This window comes from Ranitomeya imitator, chromosome 6 (assembly GCF_032444005.1).
Source record: "Ranitomeya imitator isolate aRanImi1 chromosome 6, aRanImi1.pri, whole genome shotgun sequence".
Classification (NCBI taxonomy): Eukaryota; Metazoa; Chordata; class Amphibia; order Anura; family Dendrobatidae; genus Ranitomeya; species Ranitomeya imitator.
The window spans coordinates 118,591,897-118,605,071 of NC_091287.1; the positions used below are offsets into that span (position 1 = coordinate 118,591,897).

General features: G+C 39.9%; 1 protein-coding gene across 1 annotated transcript in view; it reads left to right on the forward strand.

Annotated features, from left to right (window-relative positions):
• STT3B (STT3 oligosaccharyltransferase complex catalytic subunit B) overlaps positions 1 to 13,175 on the forward strand; it is a 178,876-nt gene that overhangs the window by 94,468 nt on the left and 71,233 nt on the right. Inside the window, exons 4-5 of the mRNA XM_069730024.1 lie at positions 3,193 to 3,258; positions 5,829 to 5,928. Coding sequence (XP_069586125.1) covers positions 3,193 to 3,258; positions 5,829 to 5,928 — 166 coding nt within the window. The remainder of the gene's footprint in view (positions 1 to 3,192; positions 3,259 to 5,828; positions 5,929 to 13,175) is intronic.

Genomic DNA, 13,175 nt, shown 5'->3' on the forward strand with positions numbered 1-13,175 from the left:
CAGGCACTGGTAGGAGCTCCTCCTGAATCTGCCTCATAACTTCAGCAGCACTGCCGCCAGCCAGGGGCGGAGAGCAGAGCAGAGAAGTGCTCTCTACGCCCACAAACAATGTCACACTGGCTGCCTTCTCTTAACCCCTATGTGTGCCTGCCTGGCTGCACTGACTGAGTGAGAAGATGCTTATGTCAGAGCTGGCACATAGGGGTTAAGAGAACGCAGCCAGCAGTGACTTTGTGGGCGGAGAGAGCATGTTCTCCTGCTCTCCCAGCTGTATCTATGACAGCGTGAGTGGGCCCCCCTCTCTCTCTCTAGGGCCCCGGCATTTGCCCGGTGCGCCGGGTGCTGACGCCGGCCCTGCCGGTGATTCCATAATTTTTGCCAGGGGTTGTAGAAGCAATTAAGAAAAAAAAGTTGTCGTAATACAAGAATAGACTTGGGCCCCATTCACTTCTATGGGAGCCCTCTCATGGCCATGTACAAAGCAGTGTACAGCACACAAAAACACAAGCCCAACCTCCAGTACTACTACAGTAGAACGCTTTATAAGATGGTTTTTCATCACTTTTTCTTTAAAGCAGGGAAACAGGATTTTATTTCTGCAGGTTTATTTTAGTTTGCATGTGTTGTCATGTGAGGATTTTCATGTGAGTCACTAAGCTGTCACCATAATAAGAGCAGGAAACAAAGAAAGAGCAGCACATAAAAAATCACAGAAGGCGACAGCTTCCACACGTTCCACGAAGTGTGTAAAACTTGGCACTAAAGATGCAAATTGTGTCACGACGTTAGACAGAAAACATTGAACAGCGGCTGTTATTCTCTGCCATCAGCAGTGTACAAACTGGAGTAAATAACTTGTGCTGGTGACAGGTTCCCTCTAAAAAGATCCTTGCAAAATTGACTCCAGAGAGTCTCATCTATGGAGGAATCCATGGTCAGACCTTCTACATCTGTCATTGATGCGCTTACATTCTGACATTTATATCTGGATCCTGATAAGGGTGATCTGTTCTAAAAAAAAGTCTGCATGGGTTTTATAGCGAGACAAACACTTTGAATCCTTGGACTTTATTTTTTTTATATAAATATAGATCTATATAGATGGATACAGCTATTCTGAAAGCGGAGTTAAATGTCCGGTAATCCCTCTGAAACAGATCCAGTAAGCAAGAAAAACAGGTTCTTTTCAAAAGGAAGAAAGACAGGTGGCTGATTAATGGATCCAATTCCCATAATTTCAACATATGTATATATGTGTATATATATATGTATATATATATATATATATATATATATATATATATATATATATATATATATATATATATATATATATATATATATATATATATATATATATATATATATATATATATATTCTTTATTTTTATATAGCGCTAACCTATTCCGCGGCGCTTTCCAGACATTATCATCGCTGGGGCTCACGATCTAAACTCCCTATCAGTATGTCTTTGGAATGTGGGAGGAAACCGGAGAACCCGGAGGAAACCCACGCAAACACGGAGAGAACATGCAAACTCTTTGCAGATGTTGTCCTTGGTGGGATTTGAACCCCAGGACCACAGCGCTGCAAGGCTGCTGTGATAACCACTGATATATAAATCATATATATCAGTATATATAAATATAAATCAGATATATAAATCCCACCAGGACAACATCTGCAAAGAGTTTGCATGTTCTCTCCGTGTTTGCGTGGGTTTCCTCCGGGTTCTCCGGTTTCCTCCCACATTCCAAAGACATACTGATAGGGAGTTTAGATCGTGAGCCCCAGCGATGATGATGTCTGGAAAGTGCCGCGGAATATGTTAGCGCTATATAAAAATAAAGAGCGATATATATGTGTGTGTGTGTATATGTATGTGTGTATATATATATATATATATATATATATATATATATATATATATATATATATATATATATATATATATATATATATATATATATATATATATATATATATATATATCTATATCTATATCTCTAATTCCAATTGCAGTCCGTTTGGTCATCACAACTTTTTGTCCTTTTTAAGATAAACTGATTGCTCCTTTACTGTTTTCATGTGGATGATTACTAAACATGTGAACTCAGCGTTGATCAGTGTATAGTTAAATCTGTTCTCCTCGCTGCCCCTGTGCGGCTGCCCCTGTGCTGCTGCCCTTTGTCTCTGCTGACGTGGCTGCAGCAGTGAGGTCAGGACTACAGCACGTGCAGCCAGTCACTGGGCCACGTGCCCTTGAGCCATCTACATCGGCATGACTGCTGATCTGGCGTTTGGCTGCAGCAGTAATGTACTGTAGTCATGTCAGGCATTGGACAGCTGTGTCCCAAAACATGGGAGGCTATAGTGGAGAGGCAGCAACGGTGAGTGGGGTGTAAATTTGGGGTTGACTTTGATATTTTTACACCGACATTTATTATTATTGTATATTTTTATAGCGCCATTTATTCCATGGCGCTTTACATGTGAAAAGGGGCAAATATAGACAAATACAACTAAACATGAGCAAAAAACAAGGCACATAAGGAGGGAGGACCCTGCTGCAGTCTGCACTTAGAATAAGTGTTATTGGTTGGTGGAAAATCATTTTATTGCAAATAAACCCCAGATGTTCTCTGCCTGCTGTTGGTACATGTAGTACCAAGGAGCAGCTCAGCTTTTCAGTGCAGAAACAGGTTTAGGTATAATTTGTTGACTGGAAACGTGGAACGTACAGCATGTGTTGTATCATAGTGGTGTTTTCCCTTAGAAGCAAGGTCTACAAGTCCATAACTACATGGTGGGTTAATAGGCTAAGCTTGATAGACCTGTCTTCCCAACCTAAGCTATAATATGATGTCTCCATATGACCAGTGAAATGTTCCTACGTGTCACCCCTCATTCTTTTTTTCGTACTTGACCACTAAAAATGCCGTAGTCTTGAATTTACTCCAGAGCCTGAACAGCAGCAATGCCAATCTACATATCCCGGATTTTAAGAGGCACAAGGTCATGGTGACTGGTCAGGTCATTGTGGCTGTGGTTGTTCCTGAGAAGCCTTTCTATACAATAGACGAGGCCCATAGTGCAGTCTTTACAGGTTGTAGCTGTACTTTTTTGTGTGTATATGGCTTGTATAAATTTATGGTAGATTTTTGCTCATTTTACATACTTTTATATTTCAGGTGAAATCTGTGAAAACCGGCTCAGTGTTTTGGACAATATGCTGCTGTTTGTCTTATTTTTACATGGTAAGTATGGCTTCGAGGCGCGTTGATGTGCACTTTCTGATTAGCTTTGTACTTTTGTTTCCAGGCTTTTTTCTTTCTGGTTGTTACTGTAATTTGATTATGTAAACAGATCCGATAATAATGCACAGTGTATGATAAGTATATCACCTGTGCCCATATATACGGAATTACAAACTCTTTCCCAGTGCAAAAACTATATTAAACCCATATGAAAAAAACACTAAGGGAACACTAGGGGAGTCTCCCCCGAAAGAAGGCACACAAGCCGAAACGCGCGTTGGGGCAGTGGCACCGCAGGTCTTGGGTAAATACTTTGGTGTATATGGCTTTATTCCCCTTCCTAACCTCCACATATTGATACTACTTGCCAGTAAACTTGTGTATTTCGTTTTATTAACACATACATAGTTAAAATGTATCAGGATTTATTTTGGCAGGGTGCTGATACAATTGTTATGGTTATTTGCCTTTGACCTGTGGTCCCATTTAGTAGTTGTCTCCATCTTTGAATCCCGTAGTTGTTATATCTCATGATATTTTACTAATTATGTAGTCAATAAATTTATTGTTTTTATTATTTGGATCCCTTATTGTTTTTTTCATATGGGTTTGATTATGTTAACATTATTCAGACACGGACGCTGGACTTAATTTTCTGGCCAACTAACACAGCTCATTCTTGCATAAACTTTTTGCAGATGAAAGTGTAAGCTTTTCACCGGTTTATACTGGTAATAGTGCCGACATTGGCTTGTGTCTTGGTTCGTTCCTTTCAGTTTACCTGCAGAGATTGGCGTATATTCTCAATATTTGGCAGGCACTGAGTTTTTCCAAAGATGTACAATACAGTTATTGTTGCGAATCTCCTTTTTGCTGTAGACCTCCTCCATCAGTACCAATACTTACTAAGTTTGATATAGGTAGCCATACTCCGATACCCAAACCTAGAGTTGTCGTCAACGGTTGGTGGGCTATGACCAATATTTCCCTGATCTCTCCTACAGGCATTATAAAAAAAAAAAAAACAAAACACAAATTTACCGCTTGCATATCACTTGTCCACATCCCTTTCCTACAAACTATGCTCATTTTGAAAGCAAAATACCCCATTGTTGGGGTCTAAAATTAAAAATGTTTTCAAATCACTGTATTTAAAAAAATATATAGATATATTTTATATAATTTTTTTTTTTAAACCTTTCAATTTACACTGGCTACTGGGACCAATGACTTGTAACTCCTGTTTTTCTTCAGCACATGGAGTTAGAGGACCTGTCACTTAAAAAAAAAAATTGAATTAAGTGCCTTGTAAGAATCACTGAGCTCCCCTGATTTTGCCGTTCTTTTGTGCTGTGTTGCTGACTCGCTCCACTATGGAGATATTCATGTTCGCTTCTTCAAAAGCGCAGTGTGTGAAATCTATACTTTGGGCGTTTTTTCAGTGTTCCCTGGTGCTGTTCACTTTCACCTCCTTTCCTGATGCTCCCAATCTCTGCTCCGATGTTGGTCCTGCAGTCTCCGCATGAGACTCCGCATAAGACTCTGAAGTAATGCCTAGTTGGACTGCATGCAGAAATTTCACATACTGCATTCCGAAAAAAACACAAATGTGAAGGTCTACAAAGGAATAACACTGCAAAAACAGGCAACAGAATCGGAGGAACTCATACATTTTTTTTTTCTTTCTTTTTAGCAACGACTCCTTTATGTAGCAATAGACTGGCTCTGACCAATTTCACTATATATAATATATAGCCACCCATACTCTGGGAAAAGGGCTTTGTGGAGAAAAGGTGAGGAGGCGAGCTGTGACATTACCTAGCATCTCAGTCATAATAGGTTATCTGCTCTATTTATAGTTTTTAAAGTAACTTTTCATTAGTCTCATTATCAACACACAGGATCATAATGAGTTATCTATAGAGAGTGGGGAAGTGTGAGTCTGGTATTAGGCCTAGTGCTCAGTATTTTTATTATATTTTTTTTAATAAAATTTGTATTTTTATGATGACTTTTTAAGTGGCTGCTACATACCGTAATTTGATTACTGCAGGTTGTAGGTTTGTCGGAAGAGGTCAGTCTTGAGGTTCTTTTTGAAGGTTTCCATGTTTAAATGATGGGTTGCCTGACTCCTAGCTGCAGCCTCAAAGTTTCAAAGCCATTATTTGTCAGTGTGAGAATACCCCTTTAAATATTTTACTATGTAGTCATTAACATAGAATTACAGAAAACAAGAACAAATATTACATTTCCTTTTACTTGTGTGGTGTATTATTTTGTGATTTGATATAAGCCTGTGATTTCTGCCTAGATTATCTCCTGAAGCTTTGGATATTAAATGCCAATCTTTCTTAACAAGCTAGTCTTTCTAAATAAATTTTATGAAAATTGATAAGTAAGCCAGTAATTATAAGGCGTTTTGAATATATATATTAACATTGGAGCCGATTAGTCATCAGCTGCTCCTGCGTTACCACTGAAGCGTTGCTGATCAGGTTGCATTGCACGGAGGCAGCACGCTCTGCAGCGGAGATCGGAGACGTCATGTTTTCTTCTCTCTCTTCTTTTAGGTTTCTGCTTGGGGTGGTTACGTGTTTATCATCAATCTGATTCCGCTTCATGTGTTTGTATTGCTATTGATGCAGCGTTACAGCAAGAGAGTCTACATAGGTAAGTAACTCCACGTCCAGATCTGTAGAATGGAGATTTCTATACCATTCTGAAGTCACAATAGTGGTATGGTAACGCATGTCCTTCTTCTGAGCCAGCCCAAAATGTTTGCTAAAGGGTGAGGTAACGTTTTGATATGATTGTAAGCTAACGCTAATCTATAGGATGGACAACCACGGCAATCTACAGACCAGGACTAAAAGATCTCTACTTTTCCTGCTCAATAAATGGAGAACTGGATGTCACCAATCCCCCTTGCCTACTGTCAGCATCTGGTAACACCCAGTGGTCACTTTTTCTAGATTTCCGGGAGTAATGACAGAGGAACTGCTCACTACAGAGATCTGAGGAAAGGGGCTTCAGAGTTGAACAATACGAGGTGATGATGTAATAGTTACTAGGCCGGTCAAGTCGGAAGAGGTGTCAGATCCTTTTTGAGACCAGTCTCTCTCTTTCGGGACTAAACCTTCAAATGTCAACGTTCCCACAGCAAAACGTAATCTTTTAGAATAATGTATTTTATAGATGCTTTTATATTACACACTTGCTTTTTTGTGCAGCATTAGTTTGGCTTTTATGTGGTGCCAGTACCTTAAGTTTTTTTAAATTGGGGAAAAGTGGCAAAGATGTAATAAAATGCAAATTTCTTTCATAATTTATAATTAATTTTACCAAAAAGACTAAGTGCACAGTATGATCCTACCACTATATTGTGTGTGAACTTGGCCCCACATACATTATCCTGTACCAGAACAAAAGTCCCATATCCATCCATATCTATTCTATCTTGTCCCTCACCATAAGCTGATATATAAATGGGCTCAAACTGCTTGTGTACAAAACGATTTATTTTTGGTGGTACTATAATTGCAATTACAGCAGGGGCAGACAGTCAAAAATTTAGTTAAATTCTTGTGTGGATTTGGGGGTAACCTGTTTTCCATGATATGGGCATAATTTTACGTAAAGAGAACACCAACGTAATGGTCATCCATGCTATGGGTACGCTGGCAGGTTAGGAGGGTTTATATGTATCCAAATATAGAGGAAATGGCACTCGCCAGATAAAGTAGCTTTAAAGGGATCCTATCCCAAACCATTATAAACCTGCAGATATGGGATCAATATTCCAAAGCTGCCAGGCAGCTTGCACTGAAAGCACGTCTACCGTGTCCTCAACATTTGGACAGTATATCTAACATTAACAGTGGGGATTTTGAGCACCATTTACAGACTTTTTTTTTCCTCCAAAATTGAGGCTAGTAAACTGGTGTACCTGTGCGAAAAGTGAGCAGTGTAGTGCTGACCCAACATCTCCTGTTTTTATACTTGTATGCATGGATGCCATACTGTTCAAATGTTTTAGACCGATATGAAAAAACTTCTTCAAAATAAAAATACCGTACTTCCAAAATAGAAGTGTTGATAGCTTCCTATAGTTTTAGCAAAGTGAATGGATAAAAGAGAAATCTAAATGAGATCAATACTGATATTTCGTATACCGGAAAAGCACCAAAATAATTTACTATTTTAAATAATTTGGAGTATTCAAATGTCCTTACTTGTTGCCCTCTTCTTTTTCTTTTTTTTTTTTTTTTTTGCTTTCTTCTGTTTTTGCATGTTAAATCAATATTTGATGTCACCACCCTCAAATCTGCATAAATTCTTCTAAACTTGTACAAATTCTGGAAAGGTTAAGTTGTGCATGTCACAAGTCATACACCATGGCAAGGCTTTGCCCAGCAACAAGACACAGGGTAGATATACTGCATCAGCAAGGTGTCTCCCAGGCAAAGATATCAAATCATACTTGGGTTTTCGGATTGTGCAATTTAAGATCTTTTGAAGAAACCTCAATAAATGGCAACATTGAGGATCGTAGACACAGTGGTAGGTCAAGGAAACTTACTGCACCAGATGAAAGACACCAACGTTTTTCTATTCAGAATCAGAAGATGTTCAGCAGTGCCATCAGCTCAGAACTGGCAGCAAACAGTGATGCCCAGCTACACCCATCTACAGTTCAGAGACCATATCAATTGAACAGTACTCATAGTACACTATTAAATATTACTGAGGCTCTATGCCATACAGTTAATGGGCCACACATGTTATGGGCACTCATCAAACAGTTACAGAAAAAACATGGAGTCAATAGGTCCACTAAAAAATATCATACATTGTGTTCAAGCTATCAAAGATCAGGTATACAGACAATTATATAACCATAAATAGACATGGTCAAATAGAAAAAAAGCTCAGATGATACAAAACCTGCTTATCCACTATTTAGTGTAAGGGGTAAGGGATTTTGGCCAAGAAAAATCATAAATTTTAAAGTGACAGTCCCTGAACATAGTATTACATCTTTGTTAGATGCATCATATGTCTCAAATAGAGCTACTAAGAGTTGAGGTATCTCAGCAGGAAAAAAAACCAATGCCAATCCTTAAAGTTTCTAAAAAAGCTTAAAGCTGCATAAAACAAAAAGATTCCTTATTAACTGTTACCGATATTCCCCCCGTGTGGCAAGTCCCAACGCGCGTTTCGCTTGGGCTTCCTCGGGGCTGTAGATATGTTAGTGGACCTATTGACTCCATGTTTTTTCGGTAACCCATTTACAGTTTGCAGAAGTCTGGCCAGAACTGATCTCCATGGAAGAATTGCGGACAAAAAGCCATACATTCGACATGAAAATAAGTCTGATTTAACTATGCAAGAAACAATAGGCAGAGGCTTTGCAATGAACAGTCAAAATGTGATAAATTTGGCTGTAACAAAATGCGGTTTGTTCTTCAAACGGCTAAAGAGCGGTACAATAATAAGTGTCTGTAGCCAATAGTGAAGCATGATGGCGGTTACTTGCAAGTTTGGGGCTGCATTTCACCACGTGGAGTTGAGGATTTGTCAGTATTAATAATTTTAAAAAAAAAAAGAAAAGTTAAAGCTGTCAGACTATGGCGACGAAAAAATGATTATTGTAATTGCACCGACCAGAAGAAAAGTATTCTTATCACTTAGGCCGAGTTCACATTGCGTTAACAGCAGCCCGTTCAACACATACGTTAACGGGCTGCTGTTAACCCAATTGCCGGTATGGCAGAGCGCTAGTGCAGATAGAGCATCTGCTAGCTCTATCTGCGCTAGCGGTGACGGACCCGGAAACGCTGCAGCCCGCGTCTTGGGGTCCGTCACTCAATAATTGCACATCTCTAGCGCACGCCTATTGTGGGCGTGCGCTAGCGGTGCGTCCGACATTGGATTCAATGGCGGCGTTAATGGACTGCGTTACACCACGTTATGCCGTGGTGTAACGTAGTCCGTCTAACGGACGGGCTTAACGCAATGTGAACCCAGCCTTATACTGCACAGTGAACTGTGTAAAAATAACTATTGTACTGCTGTCTATTTGTTAATTCTGCCTCCCAAATATTGCAGTAAGGCTCGGCTCACATTTATCCTGTGCTCTCCACTGGGAACTTACATTGGGGTTTCCATGTTAATCCCCAAAACAGCAATTGAGACCAACCGCCGACAGAACAACACACTTATGAGGCACATGGAGACACTATGGACTCAGTCTGTACTCTGTTCCGGCAATGTCCCATAATTTTAGGCATCTTTTTAGCGCACAAGTGTGGACAATCGCAGTTCTCTGTATGCCTAAAATGATGGATGCAACCGGAGCAGACGCCAAATGGACTCCAAAGTGCCTCAATCTGCCTCATTGTGATTTGTGATTCTATCAAGGATCTGAATCGCATATTTGTGGTATTTACAACCCCCAACGTAAGTGCTCAGTGTACAACGTGAATGTTATCCAGCCTTATCCTGGAAGCGATCAAAAAATGTTACGTACCCCAAATGTTCCCAATAAAACACTACTCCCACCCCCTCAATACAATCTGGTGAAATCTGCGCTCCCAAATGCTCCTTCTGAGCCCCACTGTGCCTAAACCGCAGTAGGCGGTGTGCACTTCACAATTTGCAGGATATGTCACCAGAAACACAAACTGGACACTATGGAGGGTGCTACAATTTGTGGGGGCTCTATATTGTATGAGGGCACAATGTATGGGCATTAACTAGCATATTTGCAATTCTCTAAGCTAAATCACTAAAAAACAAAAGTCACTGCAGCCGTAGATTGATTAATTTAGAGGTGTAATTTCTACAATGGGTCACTTTTTTTTTTTTTCTTTTTCTGCTGTTCTGGCACCTTAAGGTCTCTGCATATGTTGCCTGCATAATCTAGCAAAATCTGTTCTCTAAAAGCCAAATAGCGCTCCTTCCTTCTCAGCCCTAACGTGTGGCCTAACAGGAGTTTGACGACATATAGGGCATCACCACATTGTTTCACCTATCAACCCTTTTGTAAGTGACAAATTTGCAGCAAATACAAAAATTAAGTTTTACCACTAAAATGTTATATTTCAACATGCCAATGTTATAAAATTCTGTGATGCACCTGTGGGTTCAAAATACTCAGTATGCCCCCCAAATGAACTCCTCATGCAGTGAAGTTCCCAATATGGCGTCACATGTGGGGGTTTCTGTTGTTCTGGCACCTCAGGGGCTCCGCTCATGGAACCCACAATCTATTCAAAGAGAATCTGCGTTCTAAAAGCCAAATAGCGCTCCTTCCCATCCGATCCCTGCCATGTGCTCAAACCGTAGTGTGCAACCACATATGGGGTATTACCACGTTCAGTAAAGGTTTTCGAACAAATTATGGGGTCCATTTTCTCCTATTAGCCCTAGTGGAAGTGATAGATTTGGTGCCAAAACAGTATTTTACTAGAAGAAAAGTTACATTCTTTAGTTTCACATCTACCGGTAAATGTTATAATTTTTTGTGGATCATGTGACTTTTGGGGAGTTTCTGCTGTTTTGACATGTCAATGGCTCTGCAAATGTGAGATGGCATTCACAATCTTTTCCAGATAAATTTATGCTCCGAAAATCAAATGCTGCTCTTTCCTTTCCAAGTGCTGCCATGTGCCCAAAAAGCAGTTGTTGACCACATAAGGGGTACCGTATGAGGTCCATTTTCTCCTATTATGCATTGTGAAAATTACAAATTTGGGGCTAAAAAACATTTTAACAAAAAAAAAATAAAATTGTTTTCACATCACTGTTTTTAAAAAGTTCTGTGGAACACTTATGGGTTGAGCATGCGCAACGCAGCCCTAGATGAATTCCATGATGGGCCTAGTTTACAAATTGGGTAACTTGTGAGGGGGGATTGCTGTTCGTTTTTTGTTCTTATTTTAATACTTCAGGGGCTGTAATTAAGACATTGTCTGCAGTCTTTCAACGTAATTTACATTCCAAATACCAAATGTCGCTCCTTCCTTTCCGAGGGTCCAAAGAGAACTTTTTGACTATACGTGGTATCGACACGCTCGGAACAAAATGGGGAATAAACTTGGCAGTTTGCTTTTTCATATTATCTCTTGCAAAAGTGAAAAATTTGGGGCTAAAGCAAAATTCTGTGTACTACATGCAAGTTTAAAATGTTCGTTATACCGCTAGAGAAAATCCATGAGGAGTGTAATTTACTAAATGGGGTCACTTGTGGGGGGTTTCTTCTGTTTGTGCGTTTTAAGGGGACGTGCAAATGCAACATGGCGCCCACAATCTATTTCAGCCAAATTTCTGTTTCAAAATTCAGTGATGCTTCTTCCCTTCCGAACTATGTACAAATATAGTTTATATCAATGCTATTTTGAAGGCAAACAGCGGTCACACCAAATACTGATTTTAGATTTTTCTTTTGTACCTTCACTTTCCATGTTATAAATCTCCTACTCTGAATATTCTTTTTTTTTTTTCTGCAGTTTTTACACACCTGCCTAAGGCCGGCGTCACACTTGCGAGTTTTACGGACGTAAGAGCGCAGAATCTACGTCCGTAAAACTCGCAAAAAATACGGCACAATTATTCTCTATGCCCCTGCTCCTATTTGCCGTATTTTACTGATCAGTATTATACGGCTTTCTACGGCCGTACAAAATCGCAGCATGCTGCGTTTGTCACCGTACTGCGCAAGAAATACGCCAATGAAAGTCTATGGAAGCGTGAAAAATACGGATTACACACGGACAAGCAGTGTGACTTGCGAGAAATACGCAGCGCTGTTAGAGAGAAAAGCCGGCAATTCAGTGCGGTGTACAGTAAAATCACACTGACAGCTTACAGTCCAATAGGTAGAATAAATGTGTACACATAGAATAGGTATATATATATATATATATGTCAGTGAGACACATATATGTATATATATTAATATTTATTCCAGCGCTATACAGCTTGAAAGCCGGTAATTCAATTACCGGCTTTTTCTTTCTCCTTCCTAAAACCCGACATGATTTGAGACATGGTTTACATACAGTAAACCATGTCTTCTCTCCATTTTTTTTGCAGATTCCACACTACTAATGTCAGTAGTGTGTATCTGCAAAATTTGGCCGTTCTAGCTCTTAAAATAAAGGGTTAAATGGCGGAAAAAATTGGCGTGGGCTCCCGCGCAATTTTCTCCGCCAGAGTAGTAAAGCCAGTGACTGAGGGCAGATATTAATAGCCTGGAGAGGGTCCACGGTTATTGGCCCCCCCCTGGCTAAAAATATCTGCCCCCAGCCACCCCAGAAAAGGCACATCTGGAAGATGCGCCTATTCTGGCACTTGGCCACTCTCTTCCCATTCCCGTGTAGCGGTGGGATATGGGGTAATGAAGGGTTAATGCCACCTTGCTATTGTAAGGTGACATTAAGCCTAATTAATAATGGAGAGGCGTCAATTATGACACCTATCCATTATTAATCCAATTGTAGTGAAGGGTTAAATAAAACACAAACACATTATTTAAAATTATTTTAATGAAATAAAAACAGTGGTTGTTGCAGTATTTTATTCAACGCCCAATCCAGTCACTGAAGACCCTCGTTCTGTGAGTAAAAAAACATAATAAACCAACAATATACTTACCCTCCGCAGATCTGTAACGTCCAACGATGTAAATCCTTCTGAAGGGGTTAAAACATTTTGCAGCAAGGAGCTGTGCTAATGCAGGCTGCTCCTCGCTGCAAAACCCCAGGGAATGAGGCTAAAAATAGATCAATGATCTATATTTAGCTTCATTTGCGGTGAGGCGCCCTCTGCTGGCTGTTCATAGATCGTGGGAAATTACCTAGAAAGCTCCCTGGCTTTCTAGATAATTTCCCACGATCTATGAACAGCCAGCAGAG